This window comes from Lepus europaeus, chromosome 17, assembly GCF_033115175.1.
Source record: "Lepus europaeus isolate LE1 chromosome 17, mLepTim1.pri, whole genome shotgun sequence".
NCBI classification, from domain to species: domain Eukaryota; kingdom Metazoa; phylum Chordata; class Mammalia; order Lagomorpha; family Leporidae; genus Lepus; species Lepus europaeus.
In genome coordinates this window covers 16,329,010-16,347,925 of record NC_084843.1, presented here as the reverse complement: position 1 = coordinate 16,347,925, position 18,916 = coordinate 16,329,010, and the positions used below count along the sequence as shown (strand labels likewise).

The 18,916-nt window shown below is 53.5% G+C and overlaps 2 protein-coding genes across 8 annotated transcripts in view; one reads left to right on the top strand and one right to left on the bottom strand.

The window, feature by feature from the left end:
- The window catches only part of NRAP (nebulin related anchoring protein), a 69,049-nt gene extending 68,584 nt beyond the window's left edge, over window positions 1–465 (bottom strand). For all 4 annotated transcript variants that reach the window (XM_062215255.1, XM_062215258.1, XM_062215256.1 and 1 more), the window contains exon 1: window positions 240–465. In XM_062215255.1, coding sequence (XP_062071239.1) covers window positions 240–311 — 72 coding nt within the window. In that variant the 5' untranslated portion in view covers window positions 312–465. The remainder of the gene's footprint in view (window positions 1–239) is intronic.
- A 5,814-nt stretch (window positions 466–6,279) lies between these two features.
- The window catches only part of CASP7 (caspase 7), a 43,357-nt gene continuing 30,720 nt past the window's right edge, over window positions 6,280–18,916 (top strand). The window contains exons 1-2 of one of the 4 annotated variants that reach the window (XM_062213891.1): window positions 6,280–6,343; window positions 9,597–9,706. In XM_062213891.1, coding sequence (XP_062069875.1) covers window positions 9,597–9,706 — 110 coding nt within the window. In that variant the 5' untranslated portion in view covers window positions 6,280–6,343. The other 3 variants (XM_062213888.1, XM_062213889.1, XM_062213890.1) reach the window with 3 other exon arrangements.

Below are 18,916 nucleotides of genomic sequence, written 5' to 3'. Positions count from 1 at the left end.
CTTTAGGGATAAAATAATTACATTTTACAAAGTAAAAACCACATATAGCTATACTATGTTAAGTAAATGGATAACTGTTTTTGAGACAACTTGGAAGACATTGAAATCTGTAAAATCTAATGATGATGATAACATATATTTTTTTCTTGTGGCTCAGAAAATTAAAAACTGTCCATGTGTGAGAACATGAATTTCTCATGTCTGTTATCATTCCCAAAGACCAACCGAGATCCACTGACCTGATCAATACAATTGATCTTCTCTGCGGGATAAACTCCATAGCCACACCTAGAACAAGCTTGCACGTTCATCTTGAAGTCTGAAGACCAGAGACAAAGAGCGGCAACAGGCAAGAAATCCTAAGAGGCCCCTCGATCTACTTGTCCAAGTCTTTCCAAATCCTGACAAAATCCCTAGTGAATTCCTGTGGGCACCTTGATCGCTCAGAATCCAACTTCCACCTTCCTTTGCTGACCTTCTGGTTTGGAGTCAGTGGCTGCACGGTTTTTAAAGCTGCCACTTACTCCACGGGCTATTTTGGCCACTCCTTTAGCACGCATGCGTCTGGGGAAGAAGGTGGAGGTATTTCTAGCTGACATGCTTCTCTAAATAGAAAAGTGAACTCACAACAGCATCATGTTGGTGTGGATCACCAAACTCTGGTGGGTGACCAGCCAGCTTGTATAGTATTTTCACCCTAGCTGTGATCATGGCCCAAGAAAAGAGCTTAAAGGAATACACACACGCCCTCATCCGATGATCACATTAAGGAGGCTTGTTTCATGTGTCCTATGACTAAAGCTGACAGGCCAGCTCCCAAAAATGTAGGGACTATATTTTAGGAAAACAGAATTGATTCACTGCCCTGGATGGGTAAATACCATGCCTGCAGGTTCGATTTATCCACTAAAAAGGTTTACAACAGTGAAGCTAAAACCTTAATGAGACATTAACAGTGGTTTAACGTCTACTAGAATGCAAAAATAAAAACAAACAAAAAGTTCTTGTACTTAAGTTTCTGATTTTATTCTGGAATCTTCCAAAAGGGCCTTTCTGCTTATGCCCTGTCTCATAGGGTGGCTGGAAAATAAAGTTCCTGGCTTGTGAAGCTCCTCCTGGCTTTCAGTCTCTGCCTACATGTCTCCTTATCCTCTTCTAGAAAGATCTTCCACAGAATGGCAGGTTGCTTGTTCCCATCCCTGGCCCACCACCTTCTATTCCCTTAGCCTGCTCTGTCAGCTTCATGGCAGATATCGCCATCTGACATATAAAACATGGATGTTGTTGTCACTTCTGCACCCCCGGTGCCCAGAGCCAGTCCTGGTCCTTAAAAAGTATTTATTGAAACAATGAAATACATTTAAATTCACACCAGGATGCCTATGGAAGCTGGGTGTGACACCATAGGAATCAGTAGCGATGAGCACACACCCCCATCCTGAGTCCCAGCCAGTAGCCATCAAGAGGGAATGAGTACTCAGCATTGCCAAATATTCTGATTTTTCCAGCAAAGCTAGAAATCTGCATTTACACATGAAATGCCCTGTTACACAAAATACTGGTAATCATTTAACTAGGTTCTGGGCAGAATGGGACTAGGGGACTCCTGATTTGTGACCTTTGACCTCAGTGCTCTGAGATGAGTCGGGGTGTCCTGAGGGAGGGTGGAAGGAGATCAATAATATTCTTGTGCTTTGTGGGGAAAGCCAAGAGGGTGGGAGAAGCTATAAAGCAGTGACAAACAGTAGCAGGACAGGAGACCAGGGGGAGGGTGCGGTCTCTCCCATAGGGGCTCCAGGCTGCTCACTCCCACTCTGAAACATGAGCTGAGCCAACGGAACAACCACCAGTACGAGCACAGACCTGCAGGGCCCCGAGACCAGACTGCTCAGGGCTCCCTTGGCAGTGGGAGGGGGTCCCAGTGATCACCAAGAAAGTACTTCCTCCCTACCTGGAGGGTTGAAGGGGCCAAGATGGCTGCATTTAAAGAAAAGAATACAGAACTTTTCTTCCCAGCCAAAGGTGGTGACTGCAGTCTGCAGCTGTTACAACTTTGCGGCAAACGTGGAGAAAATGAGGGCTGCCGAATTGAGATGATAGATTTGCCCTGCACCATCACCTCCGCTTTACCCAATACTGACTGTGAGGAGAAACAGTCCATTGAACTGGAAATGGGACAGTTAAGAAGCTAGAAGGAGGGGCAGGCATTTGGCCCAATGGTTAAGACATGGCCTGGGATACTCACATTTTGTATCAGGGAGCCTGGGTTCAAGCCCCAGCTCTGCTCCCCATTCCAGCTCCCTGACAACACACAAGCGAGGAGACAGTAGTGATGCCTTAAGTACTCGGATCCCTGATACTCACATGGGAGGTCCAGACTGAGTTCCTGGCTCCTGGTTTCAGCCTGGTCCAGCCCCAGCTGCTGCAGGCATTTGGTGAAGGAACCAGCAGAGGGATGGAAGCGCTCTCTGCTTTCTCTCCCTATCTTCCCCCACCATTGCTGGGGCAAGAGAGACAAAGCTCTCATCGGCTTGAGATGCAGTGGTCTGCATGTGTCCTCCAAAGTTCATCCCCAGTGCAACTGTGTTCGGAGGTGAGCCCCAATAAGAGGGGATTGGTGAATTGACGCTGTTAGGAGAAAGTGAGTCCATTATCCGGGGAGTGGGTAGTTATAAAAGCAAGTTGGGGCCCCTCTCGCTTTTCTCACTTTCTTACCCTTATCCTTTCCTGAACTTCCACCTTCTGCCATGAGATGATGCAGAAGGAAGTCCCTCCTCAGATGCCAGTGCCACAATCTTGGCCTCCAGGACTGTGAGCTAAATAGATTGACATTCATGATAAATCGCCCAACCCTAGGTATTCCAGCAGAGCACCAGAACACAGCCCGAGACGGCAGATGCTGGGGCTGGTTCCCCCTGCCCCTCTCCTTCCTCATCCCTGGTTCTAAGGCCCTCTCCCTTCACACAACGATTACATCAGGCCATCCGAGGCCAAACCAGTGAGTGGTGCATAATATTCCTTATATAATGGCCTTAGGAACCCAGTAAGACAACATCAGTCAGTCTTAGCCTGGGTTCCAATAAACAGAATCTGAGGCTAATTGCCTGCAAGATCTTTATTAAAGAATGTTACCCAGGGAGCAGGAGTAAGGAGAGCAGAAAAGAAGAGAGGGGATGTCTTAGTAGGAGAGTTGTTTTTTTTTTTTTGTTTTTTTTTTTTTTTTTTGACAGGCAGAGTTAGAGAGAGAGAGACAGAGAGAAAGGTCTTCCTTCCGCCACGGCCAGTGAGTGCACTGCACCGATCCGAAGCCAGGAGCCAGGAGCTTCCTCCTGGTCTCCCATGCGGGTGCAGGGCCCAAGGACTTGGGCCATCCTCCACTGCCTTCCCGAACCACAGCAGAGAGCTGGACTGGAAGCAGAGCAACCGGGACAGAATCCAGTGCCCCGACCGGGACTAGAACCTGGGGTGCCGGCGGCGCCGCAGGCGGAGGATTAGCCTAGTGGGCGAGGCGCCGGCCAAGGGTTGTTCTTAAAGTGGCCACCACCTGGTCTAAAGTGTATGGGGTCATTTGATCTCCATCGTCGTGGGGTCATGTAAATGACCACTAATCAGGAACATCCACTAGGGAAAGGAAGTGGGAAGAAATCACCTGCTGGCCCTGTCTCCCTCTGGTGAAAGGTTTGGGTGCTAACTCCCCTACCTCAGTACCAACAGAAAGATCCCCAGGACAGCAGAAGGCCAAAGACACCACTGGCTATGCCCACATGAAGATGGCCAGAGTCCACACCACTGAACCTGGACCAGAACAAGTAGGCAACAGCCCCATGACAGGTGAGGCCAAATGGACCCCAAAGCGGCACCACTCAGAGGCATCTGTCCAATCAGCAGTCAGGACTCAGGGATGGTGGTGGTGAGCCAGAGCCAGATCACAGAGGGCGTGGAGGGTCCTTGGTCTGGACGCTTCTGGGCATGCCCCCCATGTTGCCTTGGCTGCTTTAAGACTCATGGGGAATGTACGATCAACCTCAGCCTTTTGTTTCACACGAATGACTGCTGCATTCAGAATGTGGGCGGTCGGTTTGCTGTCTGGAAGTTAGGGCTACTCTCCTTATTCATCTGCTCTTTCATCCTGCTGATGGCGGTCCCTTGCTTCCCTGGGTCACCATCTTTTTGTATCTTGATTATGTCATCCAGACAGGATATGAAGAAACTCTGCCCAGCTCTGAGTCATGCCCAGTGACACCCGGGGCTGCACACGTGAATGCGTTTTGAGGTTACAGAGGGTGACAAGTATGAAGTAAGGCAGAGCGACTGATCTTCACTCTGTCACCGTCGCTCAGGTTAGGTCACAGTCGCTCCTCTCATGCCATGGGTTTGTGCCCCTCCCCTTTAGTTTAGATTCCCCAAAGCAGAGTTTGCAGTGAGGACCTGGGTACAGCTTGGTTGTTTTGGGGGGCGTGGTCCCACAAGGCAGCAGTGAGACTTTGAGATCAATGAGTCACTAATGGGTATGTTCTGAGCTCATTACCGCCATGGGCAGCTGGGGCTCCCTCGGGGACTAGTTTAGAACGTGCCTCAGAACTGTCCCACAGAAGGATGGGGACTGGACACTCACCTGCTCAACTCTCATCCCATACGGGTTATGGTTATCTCCAGATGCATTAACTCCCCGTGTATTACGCAACATTTCACTACCGCAATTACAATGCCAGAGAGAAGCTACCCAGGGTTTGCATTGGCTCACAGTTCTGGAGGTGCACAGTCCAAGATCAGGTGGCATGTGACAGGGCAGTGGATGATGGGATGTGTAGAGCGGGATCCTTTCCCCCTAGGAAGCAGACACAGGGAACAGGTTCTTCCTCCACATCCACATGTCTCTCTTTATAATGTCACCATGATTTGATCACAGAGCCCCACCCAGCAGTGAAATCCAACCCAATCACATCCCAAAGGCCCCACTTTCAGACACATTAATTGGACCAAGTTCTACGCTTAATCCATTAACAAAGACTCTGGAAATCAAACCTTAACTCATGGGATTTGAGGGCACAACTAAACTATTACCCAAACCACTCCCCTGTACCTTTTTTTTTTTTTTTTTTAATTTTTGACAGGCCGAGTGGACAGTGAGAGAGAGAGAGACAGAGAGAAAGGTCTTCCTTTGCCGCTGGTTCAGGGCTGGCTGCTTGGTATCATTTATGACAGCCTTCTCGTGGATGGAAAACTCACCATTTTCCCTATGAACTTGATCTTGATTCTGCTGGTAGTAAGATGGTGGTGGGGGCAACTTCTCTGAGCCTTGGATTCTTTTTCCTATAAAATGAGTACAAATTCAAGGTCAAGATCTCTTCTAGCTCCACAGTTAGTTCACTGTTTCAGGAATAACACAGAACTCTAGATTTACAAATCAGAGAGTAGCTTATTTGCATTACTAATAGGATTCATCATTTCAATTGAGTCTTTTGAAAAGCAAATTATTCCAGCGTGCGCTGTGGCTTAGTGAGCTAATCCTCCGCCTGCAGTGCCAGCATCCCATATGGGCCCCAGTTCTAGTCCCGGCTGCTCCACTTCTGATCCAGCTCCCTGCTGTGGCCTGGGAAAGCAGTGGAAGATGGCCCAAGTGCTTGGGCCCTGCACCCACGTGGGAGACTCGGAAGAAGCTCCTGACTCCTGGCTTCAAATCGGCCCAGCTCTTGCCATTGTGGCCATCTGGGGAGTGAACCAGCGGATGGAAGACCTCTCTCTCTTTCTCTCTCTCTGGAACTCTGCCTTTCAAATAAATAAATAAATCTTAAAATAAAAAGCGAATTATCCTAGAGTGTAACACGGCTTACTTTCTCCCAGCATTTCAGGAGAGCGGGTATTAAATCAAGAGTAGTGTGTCCACACTGCCAGCCCGGTAACCTGAAGGCAGAGTTTTTGGGGAAGGTCATGGATTCCAACTGTTCCCTCAAACTTGCTCCCAGGCAGTCTGCAAAGCGAGCCGGCAGACAACGCCGCGCCCGCCGGAGGCCGCGCCGCGAGGCTGGTACTTCCACGGCAGGCTTTGTCGGTTCTGGAAGCAAGGCTCTGCGGCCTGAACAAAACTGCCGTTTCTTCTCGGACGCGGAGCCCTCGGCGTGGGAGTGGGCAGAGACGCCGGAGGCCCGGTTGTGTGGGGCTGGCGTCCGGGCGATCCCGGGCCGAAAGCGCGCGCTCTCCCCCTCGGCCGCAGAGCCAGTGCCCGACACCTGGGGGCGCTCGCGGACCGCGTCTGGGGGCGTCTGACGCAACCTTAGGAGGAGCCGCCCGTGAACTTAGCTGCAGACAGGGCCGAGTGAGCGTCCCACGCCCGCGCGCGGAGGTGCAGACGGCCTGGGGGAGGCCAGGAGAGCTCCGTGGGCCCCGCGGCTGGCCCGAGGGGGCTTGGCGTGGGGCAGGGGGAAGGTCACGCTGCAGACGCAGGCGCAGAGCTCCCAGCCCCCTGCCCCCAGGGAAGCGAACGGTGCCCAGAGGGTAGGGGTCCTGGGGAAGAGCCTTCTGGCCGTGGGAGTGGGTGGGTCCCCGAGTTGTAGGGCCACCGCGACCCAAGTCTAGACGGAGGACCGGAGAACTCAGGGCGACTTGACCAGCGCCCCATCGCGAAGCCTGCGGGGCGCGCCGCTGGGTGGCCACCCCCGCGCACCCTGCTCCCCCGGGGCGGGGGTCCCTTCCAGCTCCGCGGACTTGGCCTCGCGCGCCGTCGGGACACCGTGCGCGCGGCCAACTTTGCGGGTCGGAGGGCGACTTTGCCGAGGGCTCTCGGGCGGGGATGCGCGGGGCGGCGCCGGCCGCCGGACTCGCCCCGTCCCGGGCCGGGGGCGGTGCCCGCAGCCCTCCCGGCTCCTCCCCGCCCCACAGCGCTGGGACTTTTGCTTTCGCTTTCTCTACGGCGGACCCGGACCCACGCCGCGGAGGGAGCGACGGCGCCGCGTGGGCACGGTAACGGGGGCTGCGGCGCGCGCCTTTCCCGCGTCCCGCCGTGCGCTTCCCGCCGCCTTCCCCGCCCTCCTTCCGTGCCGGGAGCCGGCTCGGGCGGGCAGAGGCTGGCCCTGCACCCCCCCGCCGCCGGCTTGGCTTCGCGGGTCGTCCCTTTCGGCCTGGGGTCCCGGGGCGCGGCGGACTGTCTGGGATTCGCGAGAGCGGGCGGCTCGGGTTTAGACGGGAAGGAGGGCGCCTAGTCTGGCCCAGCCCCTGGGCGCACGGTTACTGCGGGGTGGACGGCGGTGATAGCAGGTGCAGCGGTGGCCCCATCGAGGCTGTGTCCGCTGGAGCCAGGGCGTAGTTGTCGGGGAATCGTTGCTGCGGGCTCTTGGAGGTACCTGGAGGTACCAGGGCGGGCGACATCGGTCGTGTGGACTCGCAGGCTCCAGGTGGCCCTCACCTGGGGTTGAGCTTCCTGGCTTTAGGGAGCAGTGGGTGAGGTCTTTCTTTTAACCTTGAACTCCTGGCCCTGGCCTTTGTTTCCTCCTTCGAGGCTGGCCAGCCTGACCCTCGACCTCCGCGTGGAAATCCCCCGTGTGCCATCCCGGTGGCCTTGGGCAGCTCGCAAGGCAGCGGCGCAGCCCCCATTGTCCCGACTGCGCTGTGCCCGCAGATGGCTCCGTGGGGAACCCCCCCACCCCCCGTGTTTGCCACCCGCCCCCCGGTGCAGGAGGTGAGAGGCCCCAGTCACCAGGGCCACTCCCGAGCTCTTGAGAATTGTCTTCCTGTGGAAGATTGGGGAACACTGTGTGACGTCACTTTTCAGGGGAAGCAGCTGCCCTGGGGCGGGTGGGGGGGCAAGTTAAGACAATGGCTGGGAAGTGACTCTCTGCCCAGCTCGGTTGTTCTAGCGTGTGGACCCCTGTGAAGCAGGCTTGGGAATAATCACTGAAGAAAGTTTTTTTTTTTTCAGTCTCCATTACAACATGGATGTATAAAAATCCCCAGGGAGGGAGACAGCAAGTATCCTGCCCCTGTCTCCTCCCTCTCCCTGCACCCCGGGCACAAAACGGGCAAGGCTCAAAACCACCTGTGGCGTGGGCTGGGTTTTCCTGACGGATTTGGTAAAACGCTGCCTTGTTCATTTTGATAATAGTTAGAAGTGCGTCTTGTTGCTTTCAATGTTCGTTGAAAAGCAACGAAGTCCACAGGAAGGAGAGAGACCCCGACTGCTGAGTGTTTTCCGCCTGCCTGACGCTCACTCATCTCCTCTGTGGACAGGGTTGCCCCGTGTTTGGGAAACCCCCCGGGGTCCTACTGGAGAAGTCTGCCCCTAACCGGAAGCTGCTCTGGGGCTGGGAGGCTGGCAAGGTGTTGAGAAGCAGCCAGGCCGTGAGACTGCTCACGGTCATGGTACACGTCCAGCCGTGGGCTCTCCCTCCCGTCAGCTCTCTCCCCCTTGGCCCAGCTCAGCCTGTGGTTAGCTGGAAGCTAGTTGTGCCGTTTGGCGTTCAGGCCACAAGACCATGGCTTTGCCTCCTTGGACGCCTAACTCTGAGCCAGAGGCCTCCTCCTCCTCCCACTTCCCCCAATTCTCTAAAAGGTTGTAGAAAATCGCCGCCTTCCTAGTGCCCTGGACGGTCCCTGACACGACTCAGGGCTGCGCCTCACAGGTGCAGAGACGGAGACCCGGTAGAAACTGGAGTCTGGAGCGCTCCCACCCCCCTGTTGCAGAGAGCTGGTCCCTGAGCCCCTCGATGGAAAGGAACAGGACCTGGTTTAGCACAAAGGATCCTGGTGCTGGCTCTGTGTCAGACCGGGGGCATCCCGTTAGCTCCTCCCAGCCCTTCACTCCGTATTTCTTTAATAAGCGCCTTCTGTGTGCCGGGGCCTCTGCCATGATGAACTTGCGTTGCCCCTTGGAACCCAAGAATTAGCAGAATGCAAATACAGCAGCAACCACAGAGGCCGTGTAGGGAGCGCGGACGGGGTAGAGCGCCGGGTGGTTAAGTATTTTTGGCTTTGGGGAGCATGACTACTCAAGCGTTCGCGTCAAGTGAGAAGAGCCATAGACCATCTACCCATCAGGCTGTAGCCATAGTTTGCTGACTCCTGTCAGATCGGGGAACGCTTAAAGTCCAGGGAGATTGGCCTTGAAGATAGTGGGGCTATCTGGAAGATTCAGGTTCATCAATACCTGTTAACCATAGGGCGTGCCAGTCATCGGGAAGACAGAGCTTAAAGGCCATGGTCACTGCTGCCCGGGGCTGGGTTTGAGCTCGGCAGGCAGAGGTGAGGAAGTGAGGAGGGGGTGGGAATTTAGAGGGAGACACTGGTTGTAACAAAACATGGCAGACCTCCCATAGCTTCACACTTAAACTGGACCACGGGTGCCGGGTTAGGAGCTCCCCAAGGGCCAGGACTTGGTTTCTGCGCTGTCCTACGTCCAGGCTCTGCCGTGATGCTGGGGGCCGGTTGGCACTGGTGTATTTAAATGTGGTGATGGTGCAGCGCCCCTGGCGCCAACTGTACAAGACAGCTCACCCCCAGCTTGGGTAAAAGCAGTGTCACCCTGACAAGTGTCACGTGGAAATGTCACTCAGCCAGCGATGCCACTGAATGGCGGCTTTTTGGTTTGCTTCTCCTCCTCCCAGATGGCGGATGATCAGGCCCACACTGGGGAGCTGGGAGCCGGGGACCCCACGAGTGCAGACGCAGTGGATGCTAAGCCAGACCGGTCGTCATTTGTACCAGCACTCTTCAGGTGGGTTTGCTTCCTGCCAGGGGCAACCGGGGACCCTGGGTCACTGCAGCCACCCACCCGTGGGGAACGGGCCGGTCAGGGTAGGGGCTCCGTGCTGTGTGGGCAGCAGGCATAGGGGTTTGCTGGCTGAATGCAACAGCACTGGGCTTCTCGTGCACTCCCTCTTCTCTCTGAGGTTGGCCCAGGAATGGGGAGCCACGCTGCAGGGCTCTGGCCCGGCCGCAGTGGGTGTGGGTGGCAGTACCCAGGCGTGAAGGGCTGTTCTCCCCAGAGGTGATTTGCAGGGAGCTTCAGAGCAGGGCCCGGGCTGCTGCTGCCTGTCGGGACCAGGCTTGACTGAAGGCGGACTCTGGGAGCCAAGGGCAGGTTTTAGGTTGACTCACTCCCACCTGTGAGTCGGCCGAGGATCTCCAGTGATGGAGGCAGGGTGCATTCCATTTGGAAGTAGGGCTGTGAGGACGTGGCGGGATCCCATAACTCCCCTTAACCTTGATCACGCGTGGGCAGTGAGTGGAACCTCCTGATGACGCAGGAGCCGTCTAGGGTCCGAAGCGTCAGGCTTCTTTGTGTCGTGGTCCCCCCCTTATCTGTGGTTTTGCCTCCTGCCATCTCAGTTACTTGCAGTCAACCACAGTGCAAAAATATACTAAATGGAAAGTTCCAGAAATTAACAATCCGTGAGTTTTAAATTTCTTACTGCACTTAGTAGCATGGTGGAATCTCATGCCATCGGCTCTGTCCTGCCTGGGATGTGAATTCTCCCTTTGTTCATGTGTCCACACTGTATACACTACCCGCCTGCTGTGGTCTGAGCATTTTCTTTTTTTTTTGACAGGCAGAGTGGATAGTGAGAGAGAGAGAGAGACAAAGGTCTTCCTTTGCCATTGGTTCACCCTCCAATGGCCGCCACGGCCGGCGCACCGCGCTGATCCGATGGCAGGAGCCAGGTGCTTCTCCTGGTCTCCCATGGGGTGCAGGGCCCAAGGACTTGGGCCATGCTCCACTGCACTCCCGGGCCACAGCAGAGAGCTGGCCTGGAAGAGAGGCAACCGGGACAGAATCCGGTGCCCCGACCGGGACTAGAACCCGGTGTGCCAGCGCCACAAGGCGGAGGATTAGCCGAGTGAGCCGCGGCGCCGGCTGGTCTGAGCATTTTACTAGGAAGTTTGGTCCCAAAGGCTTAGGTTAGTGATACAAGAAGGTGGACGCATCATCCAGTTGTGGTGTTCATCGGGGGGCCTTTGGGAGGTGATGGGGTTGTTAGGCTGGAGCTCCGTGATTACAGGCTGCTGGATTTATAGACAGATGCTTGCTCCCTGTCTCTTGCCTTGTGATGCTTTGTGCTGGCTCAGGACTGTGCATGCAGGGAGCCCACCACCAGGTGAGTCCCCCAGACCTTGTACCTGCAGAACTGTCAGCCAGAGTAAAGCTCTTCTCTTTGTCAGGTTAGCCTGCCTCGGGTGTTTGGTTATAACAAGCCTGCTGATACATGGCCCATTCGTCACCTAGCAGCATCCCGGCTCTCAGATTCATTGTCAGGTGTCACGGGCCTTGTGTTCAAGGACCCCTTGTCTTCACAATGGCCCCAGAGTGCCAGGGTGGCGATGGTGGCAATTCAGATAGGCCGAAGAGAAGCTACAACACACACCCTTTAAGTGAAAAGGCAGAATACTCCGCTTAGGAAAGACAGACGCGCCTGCGCTGAGGGTGCTGGGAGCTACAGAAAGAAGGGAGTCTTCCATCCGTGAAATTGTGAAGATGTAAAGTAAGCTCATGTGAGGTTTGCCGTCGCACTGTACAATGCAGAAGTTATGGCTGCAGTGCGGGCTAAGTGCTTTGACGCCGTGGGGAAGGCATTGTAACGTGATAGGGTTTGGTTTCCTCACTGGTTTCCCTGCGTGCACACCCCCTGGGAACTTCAGTGTTTCCTAACCAAGTCCCACATGATAGAGACAGACAGCCAAGGGCCGTGGGAGGAGGAGTGCTCCCAGCAGTGCTCCAGGTGGGAGGAACCGCTTGGGCTATATCATCCCAGGTAGGACTTAGAAAAGCGGAAGACCCCAACAACCAAAATTCCACTGGCCTCCATTTAGGGTCTTGAGCCACTTAGGGCCAAGAATATTGAGTGAAATGACCAGAAAATACATTTCAACTCCTGGAACTTTCCAGTACCATGAGCTCAGCTGGGCCAGGCCAATCCACTGCCCAGGGAAAGCCCCTGGGAGCCATGGTCTTGACGATTCTTGGCCTAAGCAGCCCAGGACCTGGCCTGTAAAACTCTGCCTCCCCTGTGGGTCTGAAGGTGGCACAGACAATTTCCAGGAATCAAGCTGTAATCGGGTGCCAAAGGGTGTTGTGTTTCATTTCTCCCGGCCCTTGTTGAGTACCCGGGTTGAGCCAAGTCATCCCTAAGTAAAAGAGAAACAGAAACTGTTCGAGAGAGATTTCATAAGTCAGGCAAAGTGATTTTCATGCTTCCCAGAAATTGGGAAAAATGAATGGTGTGATGTGAATACTGACACTGACAAATCATTTCTTTAAATGTTTTCTGTGGACTCTAAATCCATCGTGATTTTATAACCACCTTTATTAAAAAAAAAAAAAAAAAGCAACTGCAAAAAGCACAGGAGGTGCTGGCATTTGGCACAGCCACTAAGACATCAAGGGAGCGGCCCACGTCCCAGGGAGGAGTCCCTGGGTTCCAGACCCAGATGCTGTCCAGAGATAGGTTCCGGCTTAACACACACCCTGGGAGGCAGCAGGTCGTAGCTCAACTAGTTGGATCCCTGCCACTCACATAGGAGCCTGGATTGAATTCCCAACTCCTGGCCATTTGGGCCCCCCCATCTCAAATGAAAAATAATTTAAAAGAAAATACACAAAGAACTCTCCTTTAATAGCTAGAAGTTTTATTTTGTCTCTTTTCTCCCCGGAGCTCATTTTTGTTTTTTGTTCTATTATTTTATTTATTTTCTTCTAATGTTATGGGTTGAGTTATTTGAAAACCTTTCTTTGATCACATCTCATATAACTCTGTAACATATTCACATGTGAATGTGGGTGTCTATACATTGAAAGGCATTTTCCCAGGTATCAAGTGTTCAGTTTCCCCTAGGCTAAGGTACTCTTTCAGCTGTTGTTAATTCACAGCTAATGTAAATAAACATTAATCAATCACTGGTATAAAATTTTTCTAATTGTAGGGCTGGTGCTGTGGTGTAGTAGGCTAAGCCTCCACCTATGGCGTCAGCATCCCACATGGGCACGAGTTCGTGTCTTGGCTGCTCTTCTTCTGATCCAGCTCTCTGCTAATGGCCTGGGAGAGCAGTGGAAGATGGCCCAAGTGCTTGGGCTCCTGTACCCACGTGAGAGTCCAGGAAGAAGCTCCTGGCTCCTGGCTTCAGATTGGCCCAGCTCTGTCTGGCCTTTGTGGCCATCTGGGGAGAGAACCATCGGATGGAAGACCTCTCTCTCTGTCTCTCCCTCTCTCTGTCTGTAACTCTGTGTCTCAGATAAATAAATAAATACATCTTGAAAAAATTTTTAATTGAAATTACAACTGATAATGGAAAGAATGGGCTTTTAGAAAGTTTCTAAATAAATGAACAATAATGCTTATTGCTGGAATGAGAAAGAGTTCAATACTGGCTCTTTTTTTTTTTCAGTTTCTCATTTTTAGAGATAAAAGCACTGAGAAATCATTAATTAATTCATGGGATGGTAGGTAGGAGTTTTGTTATAATTATGTCACTTAGTTCTTTAAATTCCTCCTGCATTTTGTACCAAGAATAACAACTCAAGTATGTCCTTTTTCAGTTGTATTGAAAGTAGAGACTTGGAAAAATTGTTTTAAAGATTTATTTATGTGAAAGGCAGAATGATAAGAAGCTACAGAACGACCTTTCTCTCTGCTGGTTCACTGCTCAAATGGTTGCCACATCCGGGGCTGGTCCAGGCCGAAGCCAGGAGCCCTGAACTCCACCTGGGTCTCCCATGTGAGTGGCAGGAGTCCAAGGACTTGGACCATCCTCGCTGCCTCTCAGGTATGCTTTAGCAGGGAGCTGGATCAGAAGCGGAGCAGCTGGGACCTGAAACAGCAGCTCAGCTATGGGAGGCCAGCGTTGCAGGTGGTACCTTAGCTCCTTGTGCCACAACACCAGCCCAAAGACTTGGAAATTACCAGACTTACAAAAGGGACTGCTGTTCAGCCCTTAAAGATGTTAATTTTTTCAGATTCTGGGAAGGACACCATAAAGGCTATACGCAGACTTTGAACCAATCGTTTATTAAACCTGTGGCCCTTTTACTTAGAGGCAACCTGTGTCACTGAAAACAGCCCCGGAGGAGGATCACTGAAGAGGCAGTAGTCATCATTAGTCAATAGCCTTTTTGTGCTTCTGTAGAGACCTTGCTCTCACAGCTGCTGTCGGCTGTGTGGTCTGGCCGGCAGAGCCCCCGTGTGGAGCCTCTGGGCCGCCCCAATGCTTTCTCCCAGGCAAGGTCTGATTGCGCATTGCAGTTCCAGAAACGTGTGATCGGGCATCCTGTGTCCCTCGCCTTGTTTCCAGATTCCAAGTCCTCATTCTTGGCTGGATGAGTGGACGGATGAGAGAGGAGGGAGGGAGGGACAGAGGGGCAAAAACACAGCCCTGATTTACCTCCCGGAGTCGTCGTTCGTGTTGTCATCACGGTTCCCTAGCTAAGCAGCAATGAAATAAAATATTTGGGAATCGTCGGGATGAAGATCAAGGTCATTAAATGAGCGCCATCAGCACTCCCATTCCATTCTGTAAGGTATGTGCATGTGTGTGTACATAGGTATGTGCATGTGTGTGTATATGCATGTACACACACGTAAGTAACTGAATTTGGAACAGCCCCGTGTGGCGCACATGTGCCCACGTGTACCATACTCCTCCTCCTTAGACAGGAGGGACTCAGGACATCTCACCTGACCAGGTTACATGACCTGGGGTCTGGGACCGCATGGGTCAGGTGCAGGGCAGGTACAAAAGTCTGCCTTCCTTGTGCACAGAAGGAGATGGGAGAATAGGAAGTGGATGTGGTGTCTCAGACCAGTTTTAGGAAAAAATTAAAATGGAAGTTGAGGGTCTGCTCGTTTGTTCCCTTCAAGTCGTGTGTGTCTGCACCCCGTGGAAAGTCCATGAGTACCCTGCTTGAAGACCACAGCCTCAAAGACCCAGTATTTCACAATCATTAGATATAGGCGATGGCACGGGTTTTTTTTCCACTTTAAATCCTTTCTTTTTTTTTTTTTTTTTGACAGGCAGAGTGGACAGTGAGAGAGAGAGAGAGACAAAGGTCTTCCTTTGCCGTTGGTTCACCCTCCAATGGCCGCTGCAGCTGGCGCGCTGCGGCCGGCACACCACGCTGATCTGAAGGCAGGAGCCAGGTGCTTCTCCTGGTCTCCCATGTGGGTGCAGGGCCCAAGCACTTGGGCCATCCTCCACTGCCTTCCCTGGCCACAGCAGAGAGCTGGCCTGGAAGCGGGGCAACCGGGACAGAATCCGGTGCCCCGACTGGGACTAGAACCCGGTGTGCCGGCGCCGCAAGGCGGAGGATTAGCCTAGTGAGCCGCAGCGCTGGCAATCCTTTCTTTTTAAAATGCTATTTATTTGAAAAGCAGAGAGTCAGAGAGATCCCACCTACTGCTTCACTCTCATAAGCCTGCAACAGCCAGGGCTGGGCTAGGTCAAAGCCAGGTCTCCCAGGGCCTGCACTGTGGCACAGCAGGTAAAGCCACCACCTGCAGTGCCGGCCTCCCATATGGGCACCAGTTCTAGTCCTGGCTGCTCCTATTCCAATCCAGCTCTCTGCTATGGCCTGAGAAAGCAGTAGAGGAAGGGCTTGGGCCTCTGCACCCACGTGGGAGACCTGGAAAAAGCTCCTGGCTCCTGGCTTTGGATCAGCGCAGCGTTGGATGTGGTGGTCATCTGGGGGAGTGAACCAGGGATGGAAGACTTCTCTCTCCCTCTGCCTCTGCCTCTCTAACTCTCTGCCTTTCAAATAGATAAATAAAGCTTAAAAAAAAATGTCTCCCACAGGGGTGGCAGGGACTCAGGTACTTGAGCCATCACCCGCTGCCTCCCAGGGGGAGCTGGGAGCCAGGACCCAAACCCAGGTGCTCCAGTACAGGGTGTGGGGGTCCTGAGCTGCATCTTGATCCCTGCACCAAGCCCCTGCCCCTCCCCTCTACCTTCTTCGGGAAGTTAGATAAGCCTGGCTGATCTCCTCCCTTTGGTTCCCTTTTCATGGCCTGGTTGATGTCCATGTGAAGCTTCACATTTTCAAAGTAAACAGTAAGGGGCTGGCGCTGTGCAGCAGGTGAGGCCTCCATTGGCAACACCCGCATCCCATATGGGAGCATCTGTTCAAGTCCTGGCTGCACCACTTCCAATCCAGCCTCCTGCTAATGGCCTGGGAAGGCAGCAGAAGGTGACCCAAGTGCTTGGGCCCCTGCACCCACGTGGGAGACTGCGATGGAGCTCCTGGCTCCTGGCTTCTGGCTTTGGCCTGGTCTAGCCCTAGCTGTTGAGGCCATTTGGGAGTGAACTAGTGGATGAAAGATTCTCATTCTCTCTCTCTCTCTCTCTCTCTCTCTCTCTGTGTGTGTGTGTGTGTCTCATTCTGCCTTTCAAATAAATGAATAGATCTTTACAAACTAAATAAACAGGTAGCCCTGCAAAGTATTTGTTAAATTCCACTTTCTGGAATTGTTTAAAGGTATTTGATGTATGAGGCATGCTTGTTGAACTGCTGAACAATGATGAGCTATAGCTGGCAACTTAATATCTTATTCTTCCGGGTTGTGAAGTGTTCGTGGGTTATTTCCTCTGCCTTCTCCAGGCACCTGACTGTCCATGAATCAAGGGTGGCCTAGCCTCCCACCTGAGGAAATCAATCTGCATAAAGTTCCGTGAGCATTAGGGGCAAACCCTTAAAACGTAGGGTACTGGTCCCCTCCCATGTTTTAACTGTAGTGAGACGAAGGTTTGCCATCCGGTGAAGTGTCCCTGGCTCCAGATGTGGTCTTTGGTCCCTAGTTCACTGCTTCATTCATGTGCTAGATGTCTGTGTCTGACACAAGGCGGAGGGTGAGTCCTTCGAACCAGGACTTGCACCTGCCTGCACCTGCCTGTCCCGCCGAGCTGCGGCCACCCTGATGCCGCCGCCTCTGTGTCCCAGGTGCTAGGGCCCAGGGCTGCAGCTGGAAACCAGATTAACCGGGTTTCCAGGGGGCGACCCGTGGGCGGCGTCTCGGTTACCGATCCACAGCGTGGCCCGCGCCCCAGCCGGCCGGGCGCCCCGCCCATATGACAACGCCTGGGCCTGGGTGCGCACAGCAGTGCAGCTCACGGGGGTGACCCGAAATGAGGCACCGACGGCTCCCTGTTTCGTGCCGGTCCGGGAGGGGATGCGGTCTCGGGCACCTCGAATCCCGCAGCCAGAAATGCGGTGTGCGTGGGACCCCGTGGAGGAGGCAGCAGCGCCCTCTGCCGGTCTCTGATGGAGCCGACTGCGAGTCAAGATTCTGAGAAACGGGTATCAGTCTCTGCCAGAGCCCAGGCATCGCAGGGGTTGCCTGGTCCTGGCCGTGTTGTCTCACTGCCACTAGGTGGCAGGGCAGCACTGTCTGATTGCCATGCAGCCGCCGGAAGGTCGCAGAGGGTTCCTGCTTATTAATTCACCTTTCTTAAATATGAGGGTGCTCATGAAAGATGGGATTAAGAGGCAAGTTTTGTTGCAAAAAATGTTTTGAAGTCCATGCATAATTTTGTCGTGATACCCATGTTTCATGAACTTTATGAAGACCGTGTGTGTGTATTAAAATGCTTTAATTTTATGATTATTGAAGAGCATTTGGAAAACATGGACAAGCACAAAGGAAAATATGCAAGGTGGTTTGAAATTAGTATTTAGATTTTTTAGATGAGATAAAAGCAGTTTGAGCACAGTCCACCTTGACCACCAGCTGTTGTTTATTGAGGTGTCATGTCATAGGTGCACCTGCAGAGGGCGCGCTCTGCATGTAAAAGGACCCTTCGAGCACCCGGCACAGGTTCCCCACCACCTGAATTAGCCCTTGTGGTCCCTGCCCCGGGACATAAAGTCAAGTTTTTAATCAAATGCCTAGACACAGCCACAGAAAATAATAACTGATTTCTGAATTGTAGAATATAGCCTTGTTACTGTGCAAGGTTGGGGGAGGGGTTGGGAGGATAAGAAAAGACCAGAGGAGCAGTTGAATTGTTGAACAGACACTGGGGATGGGAAGAGGGGGTTGGGGCCAGGTGGTCAGGCCAGGGCCGTCTGGGACCGTGAGTGGAAGCCCCTGGGTGGGGGAGGTTTGGTCTTCACAGCACAGGACAGCAGGAGCCCTGCCCAGCAGCCTGGACGCTGTGAGCTGGGGCTCCTGCTGAGCGCTGCTCGAGGTCAGAACTTGAGAAAACAGGGAAGAGATTTCACACAGGCTCAGATTCCTGCGGGGCCTCCGCGGGTCCGGTGCGTCTGGCCTGGGGCTGGGTTTATCCTCTGGTTCCTCGAGGGAGGGGGGCTGGAGGAAAGGCTCCTTCTCAAAATATGCTCAGCCCCTTATTTCTCTGGCACCAGCTCAGATCGCCCGGGTTCATCCTGGGCCGCAACTGTTTCCCAGCCGTCGCCTTCGACCCCGGGGAGGGCGTCTAACAAACGCCTCTGGGTCGTCCGGCTTTCTCCTGGGTTGCAGCTTGAGCTCCTCCACCGGTGCGCACCATGGGGAGAGCGGTCCCTAGGAAACATGGCTCGTGTGTGTAGCTGCACGTAGGATCGGGTGGCCTGCCTGGGCATCCGGAGAGGCCAGGCAAGCGTTGCAGAGGAAGCAGCGTTTGGAACAAGAACAGAGCAGCCACGTTAGCACATTCCCACGATGCTCCCTTTTTAGTGAAGGGAGGCTTCACAGCCCGCCTCCAGGGGCCTGGCTGCCTGGCCCCCCGAGGAAGGCGCAAAGGCGCTGTACTTGAGGCAGGGTGACAGCAGTGGCAGAGTTGCGTCCCTGGGTTCGGATCCTGGCCCTGCCTCCCGCTCTAGCGTTGAAAGTAGAGTCACGTGACTGTGTGAACCCCTGTCTGCACCTGCGTGATGGGGAGATGGACACCTGTCCAGCAGATTGGCATGAGAACTACAGTGACTCTACTTCCAGAACAGTGCACA